A 19,640-nucleotide genomic window follows, 5' to 3' on the forward strand; every position below is an offset into this window, starting at 1 on the left:
TATAGAGCAGGTATTTCTTGGTGTTTGGTACAACTAGTTACCCTCTGTTAACGAGTAACTGCATAGTTATAGGCAACTAGAGTTTATTTCTCCAGACAATCTACTGAGTTAATCAACTGAAGAAACCAACCCCACCCCAGATACTGCCCTTTTGCCCTCAAATCTGGCCCACTGTTGAGAGTGTTGTGGGGAGCAGCCCCGTTGTTTCCCGAGGACCCGCGCACCCTGCGCGTGGGGGCCGCAGTGCCCTTGGGTGTGCTACTGTGTCTCGTTCTGTCCTGATGAGAAATGGTAACGTCACGTTTTACATTCTGATCCTCCAGGGGGAAAGCCACTCCGCTTCTGCTTTTCTGAAGAGGTGGTATCGACTGTGCTCTCCAATGGAGACCAGAGTCACACGCCTGGGAGTGACGTGTCAGCCACAGGCCCCGGGGATCCCAGAGCGGGGAGCGCAGCTTCCGTGTCCATGCTCGAAAACAGGAGCCGAGATGCTAACAAGAGAGCAGAGCCGCCCAGGTTTTCCGTGGACATCAAGACGCCCGTGTTTCACCTGAAGCAGGAGGTCTCTATCTCCAGGGACACCGCAGACTTCCCTTCACATTCGGATCAGACTTTTCCAGAAGGATCAGACCTGCAGCTCTTGTCCGCGAGCCCAGCTCACCCCCTGAAGGAGAAGCTGTCTGATTTGCACACGAGGGAGCACGCTGCGGGGGGAAGGAGGGTGCCGGCCCCAGACCTGGTCCCACTAGACCTCAGCGAGAGGTCGAGCCGGGACGACCCCAGCCACAAGGAACTGGCCTCGTCCCTACAGGCTGCGCTGGCTGTTCACCCGTGTCCTTACTGCAACCACAAGACGTACTACCCTGAGGTCCTGTGGATGCACAAGCGTATCTGGCACAGGGTCAGCTGCAACTCCATGGCCCCCCAGTGGATTCAGCCCAATGGTTACAAAAGCATCAGAAACAACTTGGTTTTCCTTGCCCGGAGCGGACGCACGGGCCCCCCGCCTGCCCTCGGGGGCAAAGAGTGCCAACCTCTGCCCATCGCTCGGTTCACGCGCACTCAGGTGCCGGGAGGGGCGCCGGGGCCCAAAGGCAGTCCTTCGCCCCTGGGCGTGACCCCGAAAGCCGCTAGCGTGCCGAAGAGCAAAGAAAGCCATTCCGGGGGCCCTTGTGCGCTTTGGGTGGCCGGCCCCGATGGGCCCCGGCAGACCAAACCTGGCCATGGCCCTGACCCGCACGGTGCCCCCACGCAGCTGCCCCTGCCGAAGCCCAGGCAGGAGGCCAGCCCCAGACCGGGGCCCGCGGCAGGCGGCGGTGGCTTCAGCCGAAGTGCCACCCCCACGCCCTCCGTCATTGCCCGGGCAGGCACCCAGCACCCTACCAGTAGCAGGCCAGGGGACAAGTATGTCACCCCTCCGGCGGGGGCCAACCTCGGCCCCCCAAATAAGCACAGTGCCCCGGACCCCCTAAAAGCCAAATTCAGCCCCCAGCCTCAGGGTCAGCCACAGGTGAAAGGTGATGGGGGCCCCCCTCTACCTCCCCGCGAGCCCCCCTCCAAGGCCGGCCAGGAGCTGCGGCCGCTGGCTAGCTGTGGAGCGGGCCCCAGGGGGCACGCAGCCTTGCAGGCCCAGCCCGCCCTGCACGCCAGCAAGCCTGCGTCTGACAGCCACGAGAAGCGCCTGGACATCCTCAATATCTTCAAGACGTACATTCCAAAGGACTTTGCTTCTCTCTACCAGAGCTGGGGTGCCAACGGTCCTGCACTAGAGCACAGAGGTAAGACGGGCCCCTCCCTGCCTGCCCAGGTGAGCGCGGGAGTGACCGTCCTTGGTGGGCCGCATGGAGGAGCCTCTCCTCTGGGGGGTCAGGCAGCTGCCTGCCCTCTGGCTGTGTGTCTGAACACAGAACAGAGAGGGTGGGGCAGATGCACCCTTCTCCGGCCCCCACAGCTCTGCCCTCTAGGGTGCAGGTGCCTGGTGCTGGGGGCATGAAGCTGCCGGCCCTGCGGGACTTCCCTCCTGGTGTTGTTAATTCAGACATAGCTGAAATTTGACAGGAGCAGGCAGCCTTCATGCCCTTCATGTCCTTTGTCTTTTTGTTTTTGTTTTTTATTTTTTAAGTAAGCTCTTTGCCCAGCATGGGACTCGAACTCATGACCCCGAGATCAGGCTCTACTGACTGAGCCAGCTGGGTGCCCTTTCCTTTGTCGTTTTAAACATAGAATCAGTAGATATTCATTGTTCCTTTTCTCTGAAAAGGCAGAAATGGTCATCTGAAGCGACTACCTTATTTTTGTACATATGTAATTTAAAAATATGTAGTTCACTGGCATTAGTAAGCAAACCGTGCGGAGTATGAATGTACCATACAAAGTTTGGGGGACTGGCTTGTGCCAAGTTCCAGAAAAGATATGCCTTTAGTGGCCATTTTCCTTTCCTGCCAGTGTCTGGGTATTGACGCCTCGTCACGAGCATGACGAGGAACCACCAGGGACGGTACACGCTGGGTAGGATGCCTTCGTCCTTGAGGGTGAACTGTGGGTAGCTCTCCCTTAAGAGAACACTAGGAGATCTAAGGATTTGCTATTAAAAAACCAAAACCAGGCATATGAAAACCCTGATGGAGCTGTGTCTCTCTGTTCATTACCCTTCTTTGAACTGAATTGTTCATCATGCCCCTGTCACTAAAGTAGGTTACCATCAGAAATGACCTTTGAGATCCGGCCCCTCAAATTCCAGCAAGTGGAAGCACTTGGGGGAACGTAGTTCAAGGTTTGGTGGAAGTGGGTGAACAGTGAGGTACCCCACATCCACGGTGTGAGATGTGCAGTGGCCGTGGGCGGCCAGCCGAGAAGGTGGGTCTCTCCCTGAGTTCCCGGTGGCCTCCGGGGACTTCGGCACCTGCCCGGGTCCGCGGGCACGCTGGAGCCATCCTGGCACGGTGAGTGGCGCCTTTGGCTCGTGAGGAAACACTAAGGTGTTTTTGGACGAGGAAAACGCTCGGGGGTGCCACGGTCTCGGAGGTTTCGCCCGTGGGGTCCTTATCCGAGGCTGATGTCCTTCTCCCCTTCCTCAGAGCCAGGGCTTCTTGTGAACTTTCTAGAAGGAAGCGAAAGGCGTGGCTGCCCAGAGGTCGTTGAGACACACCGTGTGCCGAGGTGCTTGTACGGCACAGTGACTCTCATCCCTTTGGGCACAGGTGCTCCGTGCCAGGGTGGAACTGGGCACGCGCCCCTCGTGGGTGGCAGAACGCAGCTGGCGCGTGGCTTCGCGTTTTCTCATTTTCAGATTTCAGTTACATTAAGTGAGCTTTGCACGGTCTCAGGAATGTTCTCCAATCACGCAGATTATTTGCTGTGAAACGGAATAATGATATATCGGCTGACTTTTAGATCTGATGGCAGATCCATCTCTTTAGGTTTGGGTTTTCTTGAATCCGAAAGCCGAGAAGTTGTAGGTGCCCGATGGGTGAGTTTCAGTGGGTACCCGTGTTCCCGGCAGCCGTGACCCTCTCTGTCCGGTCCTTCTGGTGGCCACGGTCTTGGGTGCCCTGAGCTAGGGGCTCGCCTCACTGTGTCAGCGGCTTCTGTTTAGTGCCCAGGCCTGCGGCATGTCACACAGAGCCGCAGCGGCAGTTTCCCACCGCGAGCGGCTTTCCCTTCGTGCTGCCGTGGGTCAGTGCTGTCTTTGATTTTCCCCCCAAAAAAGTAGAAGTGAGTTTCAAGGTAAGGTTTTGAGAATTTCAGATGACAGATTGGAAGTACACAGTAGCCTGAAATGTTCTCCTTTTCCTTAAAAATTTTAAATGGTTTCAGGGTTTAGTGTGTGTGTTTTTAAGAGAGATTATATATTTTTCTTTTAAATGTGAGAAATGCTAAATTGTCCGTAACACATGTGTCCTCCTCTTGGGTTATTGGCTCTGCCCATGTAGACACTGAAATACAGGTGGTGTATTTTAAGGGTGTTTAGAGTGTTTAAGTTCATGCATACTTGGGTTTCTTAAGGGGAGTGTTCTAAACTTTTCAGCTGTGATATACTATTAAGTGCATTTCTAGAAACTGTGGTTTCCCGGGTTTAGGGAAGAAGGGATCATTTTGTCTAGGTCTCTTGGCTGGTGTCTGTGTGGTGGCTGCACGGTTGGACGGGATGCTCCCCTGCATGGCCCTTCCCTCTGCGGCTCCCCCTGGGCTCCGGTCTTGACTTTGGAGCCAGGCCTAGGCTCTCTCTCTCTCAGGAAGGTCTGTTGACTCTCCGAACGCCTTGGCTGGTCTGCGCCCTGCTCACGTGTCCCATCTGTAGCCAGCAGGCCCTTGCTGGTTCCTTTCTCCTTCTTGGAATGTTTACTTACGGCTCTTCAAGTGTTGTGGTGGAAGGAAATCCAGCAGGTTTGGGGCCTGAGTGTCTGAGATGTGAGTGGAGTATTAATGTTTCCTGTTGTAGAGGCTCTGCTTCCATTTTTGCAGCCTGGGAAGTATGAGCAGCTCCCCAAATCACGTCACTGATGCGTTTCTGAATGTGCCAGTGACTCAGATTCCTAAGGTTTTTGTCTTCCACTGGTTGCCGTGCATCCATAGCTTCTGTGTATTTTACAGTTGATGTTTGAGTCACGAATCTAGAAAGTTAAGTTCATCTCTATTCCAGGTCATGTTTTTGGCCTGTCTTACTCTACGAGTCTGTCCGTGCTGTTCGGCTCTCATTCTGTGGTCTGATGCATTGGCTGTGGGCCTCCTCTCCGGGGGGTGTCCCCTGCGTCATAAAGGTCTCAACTCCTCCACACAGGCCTCAGGGGAACGTACCGCCCAGCATCAGCTTGTAGTCGGGGAGGCAGAAGTGTGCACAAGAGAATTCTCCAAGAAGAGTAGCCATCTGTTTACATGTGAAACATTTGCGGGGGGCCATGCGGGGGGCCTGTGTTCTGTTCACACAGAAGCCCTGGTTTCTGGAGGTGCTTCTGAGGCATCGGGTCTTTCCCGACGTCAGGGCGGAGAATTCTCAGAGGTCTTTTCCCCACGTGTGTTTTGACGGAATGATGTTTGTGTGGAAGCTCTGCCAAGAGAGAAAGGATGTTCTGGGGTGTGACCACTGTCTCTTGCTGGAGGGACTCAGACTACAGCCCTTGAAGCCTGAAACACACGGGTTTCTCTGCGTGGCTGGCGAGTCTGGAAACTTCTATCCATAGAGTAGGACTGTTCTGTTGATGGAATAGTAATAAAATAACACATTACCTATATTTTCAGACTTCGTGCTCAGCCTATGTTAGGTGAGAATATGGATTTTAGAATAAAAACTTGATTCATGATAGGACAAGATTATTCTAGATAGAGTAAGACATAAGGTCTCTGTTGTTGGGACTTGACAAAGTCACTTCTACCAAGGACACATTGATTGTGATGATGATGAGAGGTGTGTGCTTCCTTTGTTGGGCTCTGCATAGAGTCCTGCCGATGGTGTCCAGGCTCCTTTCCCCCTTGCAGATGGCATATGTATGTTGCAGCATAATCGGGTTAAATTAACGTTGCAGGACTCAGGAGCAGAGTCTGCGCCTGCTTCTGGAAGGCTCTTTCCTGCCTTTCACTCGGCCTCCTTTCCCACACAACTCTGGTTTCTAGGTCAGAGTGTTAGAGCTCTTTGCTCACCAGGCAGTCTTCAATTCAAATGAAGTTCATAACATTTTTGATTAGCTCAGAATTTTGGAGGAGCTTGGGCACAATATTATTGACCATGAAAGGCAAGGGTCTTTTCTTAAAAAGTAAAGAGAAAATGATGTGGCAAAACACATGGCAGACAGTGTGTGTGTGCGCGCGTGTGTGCTTACACGCTGATGCTGGTGCATCCTTAATTCAAGGAAATAGGGTCGGCTGAGCAGAGGTGCTGTGTTTTTCTGCTGCCACTTTGGATGGGAGATAGGCAGCTGATAGAGTTCCTTACAAAAAAGTATTGAAACAATGTAGTGTGTGAAGACGCAAACGCCATGTTGTTTCTCATGATCTTTAGCAGGTGTCTGGTGTAGGCATCGTTAGAATCCAGATGGGCGAGCCATCCCCTTAACACCCAGGAGACTCCGCACGACCAAAGTGATTGCCAGGGAAGGTTCTCGTAGGATGAGACTGGGTTGTTTCCCTAAGACCCATGTTCAAGGCTTGCCCTGTGAGAAATCGGACAAGGTCTGCCTTACAGCACACACATGTTCTTGAGGATTATGTCCGTAACATTGTCTGCAGTGCAGAAGTGATTTTGTGTCCTTTTGATCTGTGGATGCACTCTGAATTCGGACAAGAATTTGGTTTCAGCTGATTTGATGGAGACTGTTTGTCATCCTTTCCATTTGCCTTTTACATTCAAATATCAGATGTTAGGGGCAGACACACTCAGCTCCATGAGCATCATTTAAAAAAATGTGTTACTCCGGGCAGAACTTTTTCTGGTTGGTGTTTTTGTGTTGTGTTTCCGTCGAGTTACCGCTGAGCCCAGCAGTGAGAATGGGGCTCAGGGGGAGGCCCTCTGGAGCCGCTCCCCTGACGTGAGCACTGGCCTTTATTCAGAGAGACACGGGTGAGGGCCGTCTGCACCCCCATTCTCACAGAAGGGAACGTGGGACCAGGGCCTATGCCCGGCCCGATTCCCAGGTGTCCTGTCTGTGCGCTGGAGGGCGTGCGGGCACACAGGTAAGGGGCCAGGTGGACAGTGTCAGTGGCGTGGTGGGGACAGGTGGCCAGACTGCAGCATCCCCGTCCCTGCCCCTGGCCGTCTCCGCGGTACCACCCCGATCTCCGGGCAACGGATGGCGGGAGGGCGTCCAGTTGCCCTGAGGCCCCGCACCCCCCCCCCCCACCCCGGGGCCGCGGTGTGGGTTTCAAGTCCTGTGATTTATGTTCCCTCACCATCCCGCGTGTACCGGCTGTCGGCAGAGCCTGGGGGAAGGCTGCTGGTCATGCCCCGTCACACCGTTAGACGGACTAATGATGTTTTCCTCTCGCCCCCACCCCTGCCGCCGCCCCACCTGCACACCACCCACGGCCACCACCGCCCAGGGACGCTCAGGACGCAGGCCCGCCAAGGAGACTTCGTCTGCGTGGAGTGTGGGAAGCGTTTCCACCAGTCCAGCCGCCTCAGGGCCCACACACGGGCCCACACAGGTACCCCGCCCGCCACTGGGCCTAGGCCAGCCGCGGACCCCGGGGGGGCACCTGGGAGCCCAGCCACCTCGGCCTTGGCTGCGTCCCCAGCCACTGGCACGCGAGCTCCTGGCCCGGGAGGCCTCACGCACCAGACTCTCCCACCTGGCCCCTAGAATGGTCTTTCCTTCACATCCAAGCACCGTGTGGTTTAAGTTGAGATAAGCCTGTTTGCAAATGTCCCATTAAGAGAGTTGAATCCTCAGCAATGAATATGCTAATGGGTTCTGCTGCCACCAGCACGCCCCTAAGTCACCATGCCGTCACCGTGACACGGGGCACGGGCGTCTCTCCTCACTGGCGCTGTGTACCCTGTACCCTGTGTGCCCCTGTGCTGGTTGGTCAGTGCTGGTGGCAGGAGCCCTGGGCCTGTGTGTGCCGAGCTTGCCCGCAACCGTGGGGGCCGAGAGCTGTGCGTGGGGACCCCACGGCCCGCGGGAGGAGGGGGCCGGAGGGCTCTGTGTGGGAGCGTGGAGGATGCGGGCAGCAAGCCAGTTGATGCAGACAACAGAGGCCAAATGGTAAGTAAGGCAGGAGGGGGGTCCCCCTCCACAGACACTGATAATTAACGTTGTCAGTGACTACTTTCTCCAGCAGTGAGGTCTGAATTAAAGAGAGCCGTGGCCCAGGCAGCTCCATCCCCGTCTCTTACATGGAGTTTTGAAGCAAATTGGTCTTTCCCGGCCCCAGGCTAGGGCAAGGGCTTTATCTGTAATGGCCTCGCTTCGTGCGCCGTGATGAAGCTGGCATGCTCCTTGTTCCCACAGTGGCGTTGGAGTCTAATGACCTCCGAGGTGCTGAAGCCCATGCCACCTCCGCAGACGCCCCCAAACAAGTAGGTCTTCCGGTTAACTGGATGTCGGGTTTTAACGTGGTCGCTAGGAAGAGGCGTGCTGTGATGCTCAGCACGAAAGCACCCAGTGGTTTTTCTTTTTGCCAGAAGTGCCAATAACTGCGTTGCTCTGATGTAGACCCAGCCCCTCAGGACAGTCTGGGGGCGATCGACAAACCCCGACGGCCGTCGCGGCCCTGAGTTACGAGGACGCGGCAGGTGCATGCAGCGCTGTTGGTCCTGCTGGGGGTGAGGCGACTGGTGGAGACTCGAGGTGCCTCGCCACACTAGAGAGTCCTGCTTTTCTACCCAAGGTGTTTTTGCACAAGTTTGTTCGAGAACAAGTTTTGCCAGCTTCTTTCTTAGCATGGCGTGTTGGTATTCCTCCGTGAGAAGTGCCAGGCTGCGTGTGGCGCTCCACGGCTGTGTCCGCTCCTTGATCTGGTTCCCTGCCTGACACACTCGGCCGACACAGTCGCCGTGCACGCATGCCTCACGTGTGTGGCCCGGCACGTGTGGCCTTTGTATGTTCACTGCTCTGTCCACACAATGTGGCCGCGCTCTTGCACACACTGATGGAGGGATTTGGTGTGAGCTCCTCAGTCGCGAGGCACACGCCGTCCTCAGTGGCCTTGCAAGTTGTCCTGGGCTAAGAGCTCCCTCCTTCTGTCCCCTCACAGATCAGCACTCTGCCCTCTCCCCCCACCGGCATTTTCCGTTGACATTCTGGCTTTCTGACGGGATTCCATAGCTGCACACTGTCCCCTTTGTAAAGCAAGAGGCGTCTCTTTGCCTCCAGAGCAAGCATCCAGGCCCCGTGTCTGGGTCCGCACAAGCTCGTGGGTCCAGTCCTGACCATCGTAACCATCCGTGGGACTCGGGGCTGTTGAGGATGCTGAGGGTGGTGGAGGCTTCATGGGAAGCTCAAGAGCCCTCCTGGTCTGTTTCTCTAGAAGAGAAGGTTCACAGTGAAGCCACCAGTGAAACAGGGCCACTGCCACGCAAGGGTGGACCTTAGCACGGACGTGGCCTCCTCAGCGCTTTGTGCTTGTGTTTTATTGCAATTTTAGAATTCCTCTTTGTTGCTAAAAAGCCTTTTCTTCGTATGTCATGGACTAAATGCCTTGTCGTGTGTTACAGTTTTTCAGTAAGTGATTTCTCTCTCTCAATAAAACCAATAGTTGAGAATAGAAAGAAGTTAGTTCACAATGCCGTGGCAGTTTCTGAAATAAGTAACATCTCTCCGAATGTGGAATTAAAAGATCTCCAAACACATGTGACCTCAGCTCGAATTAGGTAGCCCTCTCCTTTTTCACAGAAGTAAACCGCCTTGCAAAAAGAGCCCCCACAATGTGTTTGCGGGATGTGGTAACAACAAGGTTGCACCATAATCGGAGAATGCATGTTGAGACTGGCGTCAGTGCAAAGTGTGGTGCGTAGGTGACCTGTTAAATCTGCCTGAGACATGGCTTTTGGACGAGAGTGTTTGGTGGGGTGGGAAACGCCAGGCAGATCCGCAAAGAGCTCCACAAGACTCTTCAGTAACACCCGTCAGGTCTATTTCCTGTGCATTCATTCTCCTCAGTCTCTTTTAAAATGCTCCTGTCACAGGGAGAGGTAGGTCAGCATCACTAAGACTGCATCTTAAGTTATTTCTGTGCTCCTTGTAGGTATGCTGGGAATTCATAAGACTTGATACTCATCCTTGGTTATGACTGAGAAAAGATGTATTTATATTTTTGTTTTTGTCTCCGTGAACTCAAATTCTGCAGTTTTGTACTTATTACCAACTGACCCGTTGACCTCATGTTTCCAGGGATGCATGTTACGTGCTCTACGTGGTTGTTTCCTCTTGGTGCAGGGCCCGCAGTGGGTCAGCTTTCTTCCTGTCCAGCCTTGGGACAGCGCTCGCCCAGGCCTGTGACCCTGATGTCGCACTGGATTGATCTGCCCCTCCCACTGTGGCTGCTAGTTTGCTTAATACCACATTTGAGATCGTGGCTCCTGGTAGTACTCTCTGTCTTTTGTTACATTTAAAATAGCTTTTCTTTTTTTTTTAAGCTTTTATTTATTTGAGAGAGAGAGAGAGAGAGAGCAAGAGCGAGCGAGCCACATAAGCAGGGCGGGAGGGGCAGAGGGAGAGGCAGAAGCAGACCCCGCACTGAGCAGGGAGCCCGATGCGGGACTCGATCCCCGGACCCTGAGATCGTGACCTGAGCTGAAGGCAGACGCTTCACTGACTGAGCCACCCAGGCGCCCCTAAAGTAGCTTTTGGTGATGAATCAGTGAATGTTTTGGTTCTCTAAGAAGCTCCCATTTCTTTAGCATACTTTGGAATTTAAGAATTCCCAAGGAGGTATATCTGCCAAGATAATTGAAAACCAGTCACAGGTACAGGCTTAAATCTTGGTGTTTTTTTTTTATCCTGTAGTTCTCAATGTTGCTGTGTTAGATTTAGGGTATAATGCATATCCATGGAGCAGTTCTGTGGTTATTTGTCTGGAGTGGGAGTCATGCTGCTCACCAGCATGTTCTTCCTCATGTTTTGGTGTGCTTTACTAACATTAAGTAATTAATATGTAAGTCAGATTCTTTTCTTGGGAACTTTAGAAGCTGCGGATCATGGGCTTTGTTTTTTTTTTTTTTTTTTAAATCATATAACATCTTATATTCATGGAGAAGTTATTTGATGTGATACTTAATGGACTTTTACAGATATTCATAATGGAAATTCAGTTTTTAAAATAATCATTGACTCAGTCATTAACAGTATTTATTGAGCACCTACCATGTGCCAGGCTCTGTAATTCTAGGGAGACAAGCAGAGTACTGGGTATTTATTTTTCCTGCTCTGCTGTTTCTTTAGGTCCAGGGGGTGGTTCAGACAAGGAAACAGAGCAGAACAGTACAGTGGTGTTGGTCCAGGTGGCCATACGGTGAGGGTCCTGGGACCTGGACGTGGGCATTTAGGAGACCAGGGGGCCAGTGTGGGGGCCGGCGTGGTGCTCCCTGCAGGAGCCCACCCGGGGTGGAAGCGCATGTTCCCATGGAGTTTGAGCAGAGCAGAGTTCAGCGGCGCTGGGGGACGGAGAGCCCTGAGCTGGGGACTGAGTCATCAGTGTCCTGTCTTTAGAAGGAGTGTTGGGCTTGATGATGTTAAGATGGGTTAGGGCGGGTCCAGACAGGTGGCTGAGCACCGCTTTAGCAGTGCTTGGGGTAATCTGCGAGAGACACGGGGGCCCAGGTTAGGGTGGGGCTGGTGGAGGGCAGGTGTTTGGGCACAGGAGGTGGGGTGTGAGGGAGGGGAGGAGATTGAGTTGACCCCAGTTCTGGCTGCAAGCACCAGCTCTCAGGAGGAGGCCTACCCTGAGCCCGGAACTTGGCAGGACAAGCAGGGCAAACACAGGTTCCTGGTCCCATCTGAACCGCGTTTGGGGGTGCTTCCTGGGGATCCAACTAGGAGTGTCCAACAGGAAAGTGAATATGTGGGTTTGAAGTGGAGAAGAACAGGAGGTGATGTGTGTTTAATAGCTTCCAACATGGAAATCCAGTCGCACCGAGCGAATTCTGCTTTCGGAGAACTGAGTGATATAAACTTTTGGGATCTTGGGGTCCTGAGTAGAAGCTCTGATCTGACTGTCCCCCTCCCCCCAGGCGTGTGGCTTCACGCAGGTTCCCGGGTCTGTGGACTCCGTGCACGGCTGCTGTCCGTCGTGGCCGCAGGGGACTCGGGTGCGCACACACGTGGACGCCGCTGCACGCAGGCCGGGCGCGGGACCACGCTCGCAGACTGAGCTGGGGAACCGGCCCTAGTGGCCGGTCTCTTTCCTCCGCCTCTCCCGGCTTGGTCAGAACCCGGCAGCGTGCTTGCAAAGGCTCTCGTTTTATGGACGAGTTGTTCCTTAGAGGGAGGGTGTGTCGTTTGAGAAAAGCATTGTCGCCGAGAAGCCGGGCCCCGGGTCGCTGCTCTGGGCGTGAAGGCCTCAAGCTGCCAGGCAGGCGCTGTGCCGCACCTGCAGCCACATTGCAGCCACCCTGCTTTGCCGGAGTAGTATCCAGATTTTCTGTGTTAGCTGAGTCGGACAGATCACGATGTCCTGGGTCTCCGAGTGAAACAGGCCGTGAGGCACGGTGTCCGGGTCCACGAGCCAAAATGGGTCTGATTCCGTTGGGTCCGAATGAACAGAAACTTTGAGGAGAAGTGAAATGATTCTCTTTTGATGTGTTTTTTGGCAACACTCTCTTTTCTGTACGCACACTGGTCGACGGGCATTCCTCCCGCAGGTGGAGTGGACAGGGTTGCCCAACGCTTGCAAGTTATGGATGTGGATTCAGCAGTAGAGTTTCTAGAAGGAGGCTCGTGGCCACCATGTGTGTTTGGCAGGCATTTACTCTCGCGGGGCTTGGGTGCTGGAGCGGGGGGGGGCCATCCTCACAAGTGAGGCATGACCACACCGTGGGCACATTGTCCCCACCCTCAGGAATAAAGGCCCCGCTGTTTGTGCTTCTCGTTAATATGCATTGAATTCCGATCATGAGGGTAGCTAATATTTGAAGCAAAATTATAAATGAGAGGAGAGCTTCATGCATCTTGTCATTTCAGGATGCTTTGTCATAGATTTAGCATGACTGAGTAAATGTTTAATTTCTAGTAATCACCAGTATTCATCATTAGGGAGAATATTTTTTGAAAATAATAGGCTGAGGTGTGGGTATCATTGTCCTATGGATGTTAGGGGGAAAAACTAGGAGGCTTTTTTTGTGTGTGTTGTGAAGAAATTGTTTTTTCTGTTATGTGGTTAAACATTAGAAATTAAAATAATATTTAGAACAAAGAAAAATGAACCCTCTCTCCCTGCAACCCCCTGACACTGGGGAGGGTATGTGCTATGGTGAGCGCTGTGAATTGTGCAAGACTGTTGAATCCCAGATCTGTACCTCTGAAATAAATAATGCAATATATGTTAAAAAAAAAAAAGATAGGAGGGGAAGAATGAAGGGGGGTAAATTGGAGGGGGAGATGAACCATGAGAGACGATAGACTCTGAAAAACAAACTGAGGGTTCTAGAGGGGAGGCGGTGGGGGGATGGGTTAGCCTGGTGATGGGTATTAAAGAGGGCACGTTCTGCGTGGAGCACTGGGTGTTATACGCCAACAATGAATCATGGAACACTACATCAAAAACTAATGATGTAATGTATGGTGATTAACATAACCATAAAAAATTTTAAAGAAAAAAAAAATAAAAGACCAGACTGACTTTTGCTGAAATAGGAAATCTGGTGTTTCCAGTGTGTTTAGACTCCTTGCCAAAATTTAAAGACTATGATTAATAGTTTATTTCTTATTATTCTAAATGTTATTTTAAAATAGTTAAGCCAGAGAAATATTTCCATTAATCAAAATAAGGGGAAATGAGAAAATAAATGGGGCCCTAATCTATCTCCTGTTTAGCTGTGGATATTATAATGCAGATGATGGAGAAAGCACATAGCGGGCATACTTGAATACATGTACAGTCAGATTTTGGATCACTGTTAGATTCTTAGCATCACAGATCAGATTTCAAAATCCAGCTCAGGTGTCTAAACAGCTTTCATATTCATAAAACCAAACAAACATCTTAAAACACATTATCCATTTTTCTCTTAAGTCAAACATACTATGAAAAGTTGTGAACAGTATGAGTGATTCGTGTAAAGTGACACGCGGTCACGTGAGCTGCCACCCACCCGTGGCTCAACCAGTAGAGGTCGTGGTCAGGAAGGTGCGTGCAACATCATTAAAGAGTGAGCGCCACACGCGTGTGCCAGACGCTAATTGTGTACCTCTCCATCTGAAGGCTGAGAGGTCCCTGTGTGTCCTGGGAGGGGTTTTTGTCATCGACCCCCCCAACACGAGTACATATGCATCCCCTTACCTTATAAAGACAAAAGGGACAAAAGTAGACCTTACAAAGTTCCAGAAGTCAATATCCATCTCTAGAACACTGAAATGCATTAAGGAATATAATTATTTCTTTCAGCATTACTGAAAGGCCCGCAGTTCACACAGCAGCAAAACAAAAACAGAAACAAAAACCCAAATTTTCCAGAAACGTGTTTCTCTGAGTACTCTTGTCTAGTAGGGGGGAGAAAGCAACCTGCGTGTGCTCAAAATACTGTGTGTGCACTTAAGTATTTCTGTAACTCCTTTCTTCCGTGACCACATTTCCCCTTTGCCTGATTTCTTAAATGAATTTCTTTCATTTCCTAAAAAGCCTGTAGGACAGCTGTATTGAGTAATAAAATGTGGTCCCAATGAATCAGTAAGTCAGAATGACTTCCTTAAAGAACGAGATGCTATTTGAACATATCCCTTCAATTTTAAAGCATATTTTTGCATCTTTGTGTCTAGATTTATGGACTAAACTTAACAACCTGGTTATTAGGGTTGCCAGATTTTGCAGTCCTTCTGAAACATTTCTAAAACTTTCTGAGCTTTGCAATTTAAAACTTCTGTCCTTTATGGAGGGGGCCCATCCTCCTGTAACCTCTCTATTGCTGTTTTTTTTATCTGCCCGTGCAAGTTTGTGTATCCTGGTTCCAAGGAAGAGAGGTCCAGGTGACTGTTGGGGGTGCAGTCCGAGTTGTGTGTACAGAATCCACTCTAGAATCGCCTGCAAGTTTGTTTGCTACGTACAGTTACTTTGTAGAGACTTCCAAGGCCATTCATGTAACAACTAACAATAACTCTCATTTTTCTCTTGGCAAGCACAAAGGCCATTTTCCTTCCTCGAATGTATCTAGAAGCAGTTCTGAAAGCACCCTGTTGATGAATCTCTCCGTGGTGTGATGTCGCGGTGCAAAAAATGTAAAACCTCGCTCTCAGCTTACTGCAGGAAATTCACCATCTACTTGAGGATGTGGTGTTACTGTTACATGGCAGATAAACTTCTGTTTATACCACTGTGCCCGCCCTCAACGACCCCCCCCCCCCCCGCCCAGAATTTTTGTCGAGTATCTTACTGGACCTCCTTCAGTGTTGATTACTGGATGTCATGAATGTAGGGCTAGTTTTAAATAGGAGCTTTCTGAAACTATTAACTAAAAAGCACTTAATTCGTGATGTCAACCAGACCCCCCACCCCTGATTTCTAGGGTTCCTAGAGGCATAGCTGGAAACCAGTTAGAATTGTGCGAGTGCTGTGGTTTATGTATGCCTGTTAATTTCAAGCGATTGGTCTCACTTCATCAGCACTTTAGCTGAAGGTTAATGCAGTTTAGTGAGATTAATCTTGCCCTGTTGTTTTTGTCCTCAGATCGTAAACTCCATTGTTCCAATAGTGATGCTTCAAATGTCATTTGAGAGCCTTCTCTAAAAGCTACAGGCTTACATTTATTCCCATTTTTATCTTGCAGTGCACTTGACTTTAGAATACCCCTCTGTTTTTGCAACACGGTCATTATTTGTGGAAGCTGGTGAAAGCGCTCTCGATTCTGACAGACCTATGTGAGAGCTGTCCTTTTCTTATTCCGTTTGTATGACCCCCAGATTCAGCCTTGTTTTGAAACCATCGTTCGCCTGTGAATCTGCTTTGTACTACAGAATTCTGCGTTTTTGGGAATCCTCCCCCAATTCCATCTTGCCACCTTTTGACCTTCAGAGCCGGTTCAGACACTATTTTTCGCCATTCTTACATCTGAAACAGAGAAGTCTAAGGATCCTCTCTGAATCTCTAGAAGTGATAGTCCAGAGCTGCCTCCACAAGGCAGGAAGGCCCCTTTAAAATCTCTCGTGCTCGAGCACAGTGAGTGACCACTGAGGTCAGGGGTCTTCACCGGCCTGACGGGGTTGCTGCCTAAAGGTCATTGTTTGTGTTCTTGAGTGTTGATAAGGAAATTAATAGGAAAGATGCACTTAGACACCAAAAGGCAGAAATGAGCTTTTCTGTTGTCTGCTTTTTCTCATCCAGGGGAGAGACCATTCTAACCCAGATACCGTCCTGACAGTGCCTCTCAGAAAGGGAACCTAGAGACTCATTTCCAGCGAACCCCGGTGCCCCATGACAGCCGTTCGCAGCCCCTCGTGGACGTCCCAGCAGTGACCCCAACCCCCCCGTGGAAGAACAGCTGCAGGACTCCCGACCGGACACCTTTGATCCTGGAGCCCTGTGCTGGAGTGGAGACCGAAGGGAGATGCTTCTCCTCCTTGTGAAACGTTTCAGAATAAATGAAGATGGTCTACTCTAGAATCCCATGTAGATATTCTCTATGCATCTGTGTGCTCATCCATCATAGTCCCCTATTTTCTTACAATAAACAGTGGTGTTGGCAGGCACAGGAGAGCACAAGCATCTGTGTTGTTCGAGACACGTTTGAGACACTGGAGAGAGATTCTTGTGCGTGTCCGAGAGCCTGAAGAGCCGAGCGCCGTGCAGGAGCCACCGATGCTCAGGAGGACTGTCGGGTAATGTCAGGACACGTGGTGGTGGAGCTGAGGTTGGCAGAGTATTAATACCACAGCCTCTCTGCGTCGTAGGGGGTATTTAAGATAGTCCGCACGAGAGTGGAAGGAGGTAGCCTGTGGAAAGCAGGCTCGCTGGCGCGGGGCCGCGGCCAGGTCCTAACTGTCTGGGGTGGCCTTCGGGGGCCATGGGCGTGTCCCGTTTGCCCTTTCCGTCCTTCCCATCATCTGTGCTCAGCGAGCCCACAGAGGAAACGTGTCTGTGGGAGTGCTTATATTCTGTTTCGGAAAAGAGCTAGTTGAACACTAAGACAAGCAGGCTTCTTTGTTTATTCTCAGGACCTTTTTGTAACAGGGCTACATTCTGCAAACTGCTCACCAAGGAAGACTGCCCGTAAATTCTCTAGCCACTGAACCCTCCTGGTCTAGACCCATTTTAGTGATGGTGGGAGAATCCCTGAGCAGGTTTGGGGGCCCTGGTGCTCTGGAACCCTCTGCTCTGCCCCTCCCCCACTTCCATCTGTCCCTCCACCAGCCCAGCAAGTAGGTGTCTTTTCTTCTGGGGCCTGGGGGCCTCCGCAGGATGAGTACCTTCATTCCCAGAGCGTGGAGGTCCCCAGGCCCCTGGGTGGGGGCGGCTTTATATACCTCTTCCTCAGTCCCGCAAATGCAAGTTTTTGTGGTGGGGGTTAAGGCCCATAACAAAGGATCTTAAACCGTGCAGTGTACGCAGTTAAAATTGTATTCCACAGATATAAATATTTTCTTTTCCTATTACCGTGACACTATGTGTGATGGTAATATTTCTGAGAGTTTCAGATTTTTGCACATATGATTTTATGCATTATCAAAAGTTACTGCTGCCTTGAATGAAAATGTTCTGTGAAATTTTTTGCAAAAGCTTTACTAGGTTTTTTTTAATTGTGAAATTTTGTAAAGGCAGGAAATGGATTAAAACGAGCATGCTAAATATATTTTTCAAAAAAGCAATAATTTTACATGTACAGAAATTATCCTAACCTTTAATACTGGTGAGAGCGACAGTTTACTTAATACAGTAATGGATTAGTGCAGTTTTTTGTAGAAAATGGGCTTCTGATACAAAGATTTGTTTAAACACGTGTGCACGCACACACACACAAACCCTAAAGTGTGGTTTTCCTGTTCTAATGATTTGTTGAATTATTATTATATTATTATTATTGTTAATGTTGTTATTAGTTAATGTTTGGTTCTGGATTCTACTTGTTACTGAATTTAAATTACTTGAGGTTCTGGTTACATGGCAACACTTGCAAACAATGCGATGTAACTGACCAGCTTCTCCATACATATGGATGTGCACACACGTATGTATCCGTATGTGTGTGTATGTAACGTCTTTACTTATTTTTTCCTGATACTCTTACACCAGATATGTACCAGAATGATCTGTTGTGTCGGTGTAATTAGGAATGTCATGCAGATTCTATCGAGCAGCTGTAATTGACTGTTCTGTATTTTGAGCAAAGTTGCAGAGACACATTCCTCTGTTCACCCTAGAAATCAGAATGCCTTTCTGTTGACTTACGTTTGATCATTTTGATAGTTTCCCCAAAGTAATAACTTCCACATTTCATTTTCTCGGCTAAAAGTGGATAGTGACAGTTCAGGAATGCACAGGGGCTCCTGATCCGGTCCCGTCTTTCTCTGTGTTCTAGCGATTAAAAGCAGTTCTGTACCCAAAGTGACACGGAGGTGTCATGTCCATTCTTCCTGCTCCGGAAGTGGCACCCAGGAGCCCCGCCAGCAGTCAGAGCTGCCTGGTGGCAAGAGGGGGGCGCGCCGGGGGTCCCATGGGCCGAGCGTGCAGCCCGAGTCCACTTACGGAAGCAGGTGCCGTGCCGAGCGCAGAAGTCGGCTTGCACGTAACTGAGCAGATGGAGGAGGACCCTCCGAGGACGCCACCCTCCAAGACATGCCGTTCTCGGGCCTGACTGTGGTTTCTTTCTCCCACTGGCCATCAGTATTGTTGGGTTTGTTAATGCGTTGATGTCCGTTTGACCATTGTATTTAATATGATTTGTGTTTTCTTATTTATTTAGCCAATGTGTTTTGATTCGCTTTTTTTCGAATGATAATTCCCGCACGATCTCTCCTGTAAGTCATCTTCTGACTGTTATGGACTCTTTCTGCTACCTCTACCGACCTGCTGTTTCCTCGTTTCTTAACAGGATTTTTACAGTGTTGGCGTCTAATGTAACTTAGACAATAAAGGGTTTGGTTGTCTACACCGCAGCTTCTCCGGGTATCTCCCCGCCCCACCTGCGCTCCTGGCGCGGCTCCGTTGGTCTGGCTCTCCTCCTTGCCCCTTCCTCCTCCCGGCTCACGTCTCTTCCTCGTTGTCCAAGGCAAATAACACAGAAATAATAATGAGCTTATAGGAATCTTTCAGGTTATTCACTCATATTCCTTAATTTGAAGAATGAACATTTAAATTCTCTGAAAAATCAGCTGGTAAGCCTCTTCCCTGGGACACACTCAGCCCTTCTGCCACTTTCCTGCCTGCTTTGGGAGGGTCTCTTGGCGTCTCAGATGGACACATTTCACGTTGGTCAAAACACAGTCCAGATCTTCAAGGCACGTGGATTTTGCCTTTCCAGTTTTGAAAAGTATTAAATGCTTTGAGAGGTCCCTCCGATACGTACTTATTTTTGAAACTGAGAAAGACAGTGGTTTCCTGAAATGCACGTGCCCCGTGAAATTGCTCTGGTTAATAATTACGCGTGGCCGCAGGGTCAGGTAAAGATGGGGAGTTTGCCCAGTGTGTCGAGAGCCATCTTCAGACTTGGCCGCTCTGTCATGGGTTATGTAACATTATAGAAACATCTCGATAAGGGCACGTGCACACCTAGATTTAGTAATTGAGCACTGCTTTAGGATGGATGTAGTGTTGAGTGCAGCGAGTAAGAGGTGCCGTCTCTCTCAGTGCCTCCCAGGGAGCTGCTCGTTCTTCCCCCTGAGAGAGCGAGAGCGAGTGAGAGCGCTCATAGCCCATGGGATGAGTGTCCCCTGGACCCCTGGATCACCAAGGGACTACACGTGTCAGTCTGTGTCCAAAAGACACTGCGCCTCCTGGATTCTCGTGGCCAGAGTCCCTTTACCAACACCCTGCTTTAAAGCAAAATACGATCACCCCCCAAACCC

The 19,640-nt window shown here is 50.6% G+C and overlaps 1 protein-coding gene across 4 annotated transcripts in view; it reads left to right on the forward strand.

Annotated features, from left to right (window-relative positions):
- Positions 1-18,726, forward strand: part of ZNF516 (zinc finger protein 516) — a 113,310-nt gene extending 94,584 nt beyond the window's left edge. For 2 of the 4 annotated variants that reach the window (XM_028102880.1, XM_028102879.2), the window contains exons 3-6: positions 324-1,778; positions 7,033-7,137; positions 7,944-8,011; positions 15,964-18,726. In XM_028102880.1, the coding sequence (XP_027958681.1) occupies positions 324-1,778; positions 7,033-7,137; positions 7,944-8,011; positions 15,964-16,023 (1,688 nt within the window). In that variant the 3' untranslated portion in view covers positions 16,024-18,726. The remainder of the gene's footprint in view (positions 1-323; positions 1,779-7,032; positions 7,138-7,943; positions 8,012-15,963) is intronic. The other 2 variants (XM_028102882.2, XM_028102883.2) reach the window with 2 other exon arrangements.
- The last annotated feature ends 914 nt before the right edge of the window (positions 18,727-19,640 follow it).

This window comes from Eumetopias jubatus, unplaced genomic scaffold, assembly GCF_037043125.1.
Source record: "Eumetopias jubatus isolate StellerSeaLion01/CBP00866 unplaced genomic scaffold, mEumJub1_p1.0 scaffold_16, whole genome shotgun sequence".
Classification (NCBI taxonomy): domain Eukaryota; kingdom Metazoa; phylum Chordata; class Mammalia; order Carnivora; family Otariidae; genus Eumetopias; species Eumetopias jubatus.